Source organism: Hermetia illucens, chromosome 5, assembly GCF_905115235.1.
Source record: "Hermetia illucens chromosome 5, iHerIll2.2.curated.20191125, whole genome shotgun sequence".
Taxonomy (NCBI): Eukaryota; Metazoa; Arthropoda; class Insecta; order Diptera; family Stratiomyidae; genus Hermetia; species Hermetia illucens.
This window is the reverse complement of record NC_051853.1, coordinates 49365244-49372094: the sequence shown is the minus strand read 5'-3', so window position 1 is coordinate 49372094 and position 6851 is coordinate 49365244. Positions and strand designations below refer to the sequence as shown.

The following is a 6851-nucleotide window of genomic DNA, read 5'->3' as shown; positions in this document are numbered from 1 at the left end:
TTCACACCTTCTGAATTTGACAAGGGAATGATAAAACGGGAAAAAATCGTTTTGTATATTTATGGGTAGCATTGTGGCACTGATCTCGATATCACTTACTTATTTCGACAAGATATCACTTACTTGCTTTGATCACCATTTTGTTGGAAATTTAGAAATTGTTGCTAACATTTGATTCCGTTGTATCATCGGGTTAGTCGGACCCGGTATATTATCAAACGATTGCTGGACAAATCATGTTTGCAAAAAGTGAGTTTTTGATGGAAGACTGCCACTCACGATTGGAGGAATTATTTCCTCAGCGGATATAGGCTACATTAAGGTTCATTGCACTGCCCCTTAGAAGCAGCGTTTGCCGCATTTGTCGATTTGAAAGTTTCTTCTTCTTGGATCAACGATACACATTCTTCTTTGCCGGTGAATTTGTTCCTCCTATATACAATCTCTCAACAAATACGATGGGCGTCAGCATCGTATCCTGGCATTGCCCCCACATATTTACTCTTGGTATATTGGACAGTTCTTATGAATGTCCCGTTGTGAAAAGTTCCTGGTCGTACGGAAATTAAGTAGAGCAATACAAAGTATCCTTATCTTCCAGTTGATCTTTTATGGTTAATTTGAGTTGTCGTTAACAAATGTAACCTGGAGGTCTTTTGAAATCAGCATGCAGAAACGGTTACCGTTGAGATATAATGAATGGGCTAGTACTTAATTCCCCCACTAACAACCATGGTTCTTATTTGACGTATAGAAATGTTTTGAAGCAATAGTGGGTAAAAATAATGGAGACTCAATGCTCAACGAGGAACTCATCTGCTCGAAAATCTCATGGAAATTGTTTCTCGTTTATTTTTTCGCCTGGCCAAATATGCTGAAGAATGAGAAGAATTTCTCAATCGTATATTTATTCATGATAAGTTTGTCACTTCAAGCCTGAATCAAAATAGGCGAGTAAAGAATGGCGATTAAGAAATGTGGCTGCATCAATGAAGGTCGAAAAGTGATTGCTTGCTGGATGAGTTCTTCCCACTATACCTCGGGATTTTAAAAGTAATTTTTAGTTGAATTTCAGTTAAGTTGTTTGTCGAAATAAGAGCCTTTTGCTGTTATTCAAGACGATGCGCATTTCTTGGAACCAGCTAAAAAAAATACTCTGCAGTCCAGATTCATCAGCTGTTTGGACCACAGAAGGAATCTCTAGTACGTCAAAGTTTCAATAGCGGTGAAGAGGTTGAACTCTTTTTGGCAAATAGTCGGATATTCAAGATGTAGCTTTTTATGATAATGGAACCGAAAAAATTACAAAATGTTAAGTGTATTTCGGTAGAAGGTAGTTATCTACCAAAACTAGAGAATTGCTCCTAAATTATATCGTCCTGAGATAAAGTATCACCTATATTTGACTTGCGCATAATAGTGATGTAGATGTCTCTATTCCTATCTTTTCATCATCATCAACGGCGCAACAACCGGTATCCGGTCTAGGCCTCCCTTACTAAGGAACTCCAGACATCCCGGTTTTGCGCCGAGGTCCACCAATTCGATATCCCTAAAAGCTGTCTGGCATCCTGACCTACGCCATCGCTCCATCTCAAGCAGGGTCAGCCTCGTCTTCTTTTCCTACCATAGATATTGCCCTTATAGACTTTCCGAGCTGGATCATCATCATCCATACGGATTAAGTGATCCGTCCACCGTAACCTATTGAGTCGGATTTTATCCGCAACCGGGCGGTCATGGTATCGCTCATAGATTTCGTCGTTATGTAGGCTACGGAAGCGTCCATCCTCAGGTAAGGGGCCAAATATTCTTCGGGGATGTTTCTGTCGAACGGGGCGAAGAGTTTGCAATTTTTCTTGCTAAGAACACAAGTTTCCGTGGAATACATGGGGGCTGACAAGATCATTGTCTTGTACAGTAAGAGCTTTGACCCTATGGTGAGACGTTTTGAGCGGAACAGTTTTTGTAAACTGAAATAGGCTCTGTTGGCCGATAACAACCGTGCGAGGATTTCATCATCGTAGCTGTTATCGGTTGCGATTTTCGATCCTAGATAGGAGAAATTATCAACGGTCTCAAAGTTGTATTCTCCTATCTTTATCCTTCCCGTTTGACCAGTGAGGTTTGATGTTGTTGGTTGGTTGGTTTTTGGTGCTGACTTTGCCACCATGTACTTTGTCTTGCCTTCATTGATGTACAGACCAAGTTTTCGCGCCATCTGCTCGATCTGGATGAAGGCAGTTTGTACATCTCGGGTGGTTCTTCCCATGATGTCGATATCGTCAACATAGGCCAGTAGTTGGATGAACTTAAAGAGGATCGTACCTCTTGCATTTACCTCAGCATTACGGATCACTTTCTCGAGGGCTAGGTTAAAGAGGACGCATGATAGGGCATCCCCTTGTGCTAGACCGTTGTTGATGTCGAATGGTCTTGAGAGTGATCCTGCTGCTTTTATCTGGCTTCGCACATTGGTCAGGGTCAGCCTAGTCAGTCTTATCAATTTCGTCGGGATACCGAATTCTCTGATGGCCGTGTATAGTTTTATCATCTTTTGGTTCTGTAAAAGTTCTGAATTCCCAATTAACGTATTCTATTCTAAATTGACAGCTATCTTGTAAACACAAGGGACGAAACCAACAAACCAATAAAACTTTCTTGAATCGTCTGGATTTTTTTGGCTACAACAGCTTTTTTATTTGACGTTCATGGTTTTTCTCCTAAGCTTGGAGCTGTCTACTATAGTGTTTATCGAATGAAGTAATAAGCCATATTGATTATAAATGGTTTAATTTATTCAATAAATCCCATTGCTTGAGATTAGAGATTTGGATTAAACATATTATACAGATTTCGAGAAGTACCGACCGCTTTAGAAAATAACAATACTCCTAAGACATCCTCCCTTTATCATCAAATCAAATCCTTCGTTAATTTGTTCCAGCTTGAAGGTATGTGTTATGAAATCGTCAACCATAAGTTCGTTGTTCAAATACTCATCAACAAGTTTTGGTACAGACTCCACTGCTTGGTAACTTCCAAAGAAGGTTCCACCGATACTCCTTCCGCATATCAAGTCGAATGGGAAGACGTTCAAATCCTGGCTGAAAGTTGCAATTCCAACTAATGTTGTTCGTCCCCATGCTCGATGAGAGGAATCGACTGCCTGCCTCATTGTTGCAATTTGTCCTGCACACTCAAAAGTGTAATCAAATCCACCCTTTGTCAGTTCAAGTAAGACATCAGCGAACTTCCTTCCTTTGTAGTCGTTTGGATTGGCAAAATGAGTGCAGCCGAATTTGCGAGCCAGATCAAACTTGGCTGGATTTATATCAATTCCCCAAACTTCTGAGGCTCCTGCTTTCTTACATCCCATTACAGCTGCCAAACCAATTCCACCAAGTCCCCAAACGGCACATTTGCTGCCAGGTTTTACCTGTGGAGTTAAATGAATGTTATCATCAATAGTAAAGTGTCCACCTAAAAGTGCACTATCGTATAAAGCTGGAAGGTTATCCTTGAAAAAGTTACTTTATTTCCTATATCGTTCTAGTTTATTTTAGTTCCACCATTGACTTTTCATCGTTTACCTCATAACTTTTAGTAAATTAGTGAATGAAATTATGAACTCACCTTAGCTGCATTTACTGCTGCCCCATAACCAGTGGGTATACCGCATCCAATCAAGCAAACTTTTTCGAGTGGCGCTTTATTGCTTATCTGTAAGAATATATCAGATATTAATATTTATTATATGAGGTTGAGGAAAGCCAATTTTGAAGTCAATGTAATCAGGTCCGATTAGATTATGAACTGCAGGTGGTCTGCAGCTGCCAAAACAAGCTGGTTACCTTTGGGAATTGATGTGGTATTATGATACTCATTTCATTCATGAGGTTTTTTTTTAATATATGCAGTTAAGGGATGCATGGCAAATAAGGGATGATTGATGGAAAACTTTGATGAACTTTGATTTAGGGCGGAGGTTTCTAAATTTTGATGGCTGAAATCTGGATTTATCATTGATTCCTGATCAGTTGTCAAAGTTGGCTGACGCTGTCATGCAGTAAACTTACCTTTGCAAGGGCTATATCCTCAACCACAGTGTACTCGGAGAACGTGCCACAGGACATAAATTGATAGAGCATTTTTCCTTTACATCTCAATCGACTGGTTCCATCGATCATAGCGGTGCCTTCTTGCATTTTTATGGAGACTTCACAGGTGTTAGTTTTTCCACTCTTGCAAAAATCGCATTTCAGGCACTGTCCCGCATATAAGGGAATGACATGATCGCCCGGTTTGAATTTTGTTACTTTTTCGCCAACGCTTTCAACAATTCCAGCGCCTTCATGTCCTGGAACTTGTGGGAATTTGTTGGAAAATTCCATGACACCGTTTTTGACTGACAAATCTGAGTGACACAGTCCAGTCGATACCATTTTAACTCGAACTTCATGTGCTTTTGGCGGATCGACTTCAATCTCTTCAATTGAAAATCGTTGGTTTACCTCCCATACCACCGCAGCACGGCATTTGATGACCTGTAAGGATAATAAGATATTAAGGAATTAACATTTTAATTCTAATAAGTACATACTATTTTTTTTGAGAGAATCCTGTTTCAATTGCACAGGATTCTCCAAATGTATCTTAACATGCTGTTTTGCCCAGATACGCGAATTTCGTAGTCTTATCAAAGCAGGCGGGTATCTTATATAACTTTTGTGTGAATTCGGTGATTAGGGATAACATTTTTTAGCATCTATCTAACACTGAATGGGACGATGCCGGACTTCTGCTGCAGGTTATATGGTCTGGAGAACGGCGTAGTACCGAGGTGCTTTTCTTGGTCGGGGATGTTTGTAATGCCAGAACATGCTCATCTAGACTCCAAAGGGAAACGGAAATGGTAGAGAGCGGAGCTGACAATTTTAAACTCCGGATCTAAGCCGACGTTCTGACCGATGTAACCTTTCGCGTCGGAATCATTGGTATCGTCGGTCGAGTGGAGTCTTCCCGGAAAACGATCATCAGTAAATTCGAAGTGATTAATGTTATCTCTCGGCGTACGTGAGCCCGGCGTTCTCTCTGAGAGTGGAACGTCGCGGAGGGGAATATTGGGAGATTCGTCGAAGCTCTGGAATAGGCAGAGTCGAAGGAGCACTTGAAAAATTGAAGGCTCTAGTGAAACTGTCTTCGATTACTGCTGAACACATGGTTTGCATCATATGGACATTGTTCTCTGTGCATTCCATTCAGCTTCATGTTAATATTGTGAAGTACCCCGAGGATTACCTGCTCTTTACCATGAAAAAGCTGAAAAAGACAGTTGTCTCTATAAAGAATAAGAAGGCATCAAGACCCGACAGAAGTACACAAACTGACCTTTCACGTTCGGCTGGAAGTACTACTTGACACATTTACTAATTTTCGGTAGTTGCTGGTATGGGGCGACGCTAAAGGTTGTCAGTGAAGACAGTGGAGACCCTGAAGTGCTGTCAGCAAACGAGCCACTCTGAAAGCTTGTTACAGCTGGAACGTAGCTCAATGAACGTACCAGGAGTAGATTTGCTGAAGCGATATGTGCTGTCAAGGAATTTTCCTCACAGCAGTGGATGCTGTCATGTAGGTCGCAAATGTAGTTCAACGAGTTGAGACATATAGCCGTTGATTATACCTTTGATTTCATTTCATGGTCAGCAAACTTTTACCACGCGTCACGCGGATATTGAGGGATTATCTACTCAGACTCATTTTGCCGAAAAAAGTAGCTTTGATTGGTTATGTAGATCTTACGGTACTTGTTGCCAGGCGCATTGCTGAAGAGGTGCAAATTAAACTTGCCATAGTGATGCGACGGGTAAGCGAATGGATGACTGTTCATCGAAGTAACCCTTTTGACTATGAATATGTAAAGTCCTGACCCTATGTCCCGGGGGATTGAAGAGATAGACGCCAAGTCAATGGTTCGACTGGAAAATGACTTTTTTTCAAGCATTCTTAAAGCTTTTGGTCCTGCTTCACGGGGCGGAGGATTGTGCTGATGGTCTTAAGTGTATTATTGTGGGGAGGATTTTGGGAAGCTTTACGGATGACGTCCGCCTACGACATTGTCTCAGAGTTGGTTATGAGTGAAAAATTTTTTGGGAAAACTACTTGTCTCCTTAGAAAATTAAGCCCGGGGCTGAACCGAAAATATAGAGAGATTGATTATTTCCTTCTTTAAATTCAAAGCAGATATGGAAGTTTTCGGTGCTACCTACATAAGATCGGTAAGGCACGATCCCCAGACAGTGTACTTTGCAATGGAGGGGTGAACGACGTCGATCATACTCTTTTTCCTAGTAAAATGTGGTTTTAAATTCCACAGCATTTCTATGCAGACACCGGGAAGTTCTGTGGACAATATTTTCAGAAAAGTGTCGAGGAGTGCTCCCAAATGGAACCGGTTTTTCTTCTTGCAAAAAAGATTGAATTCGACCGTAATATAATTTTTTTGTGAGACCGCGCTCCATCTGAGCAAGTAGAAAAGAGCTAAATATAACCTTTTGCTAGCGAGGTAAAAGTAGTGTTACGAAGTCCACTTGCCAGACTTGAGTCCAAACCAAGTCGACGGTTTGATATTATACGCTGTACGGCGATACCTACCTTGCTGTGTATGGGAGTGGGGAGCTCTCTAACAGACTCCCCCTCCATTCCTGAACTCATCGATAATCTCACTTTAAAATTGAATTGGGATTGGGCTTAAATCTTCTAACAAACAACGGAGCAAATTTATATGAGCTGAAAATGAGGTGTAATATTTCACCAATAAATTTCTACCCTTGGACTGCTCTTATTAGTCG

General features: G+C 41.0%; 1 protein-coding gene across 1 annotated transcript; it reads right to left on the bottom strand.

Moving 5' to 3' along the window:
* Nucleotides 1-2776: 2776 nt before the first annotated feature.
* On the bottom strand, nt 2777-4559 carry LOC119658051 (alcohol dehydrogenase class-3-like; the record flags this gene model as incomplete). The annotated part of the gene is made up of 3 exons (XM_038065295.1): nt 2777-3439; nt 3637-3723; nt 4080-4559. Coding segments are annotated over 3 exons (1131 nt in total), but the record flags the coding sequence as incomplete, so codon positions are not given.
* Nucleotides 4560-6851: the final 2292 nt, after the last annotated feature.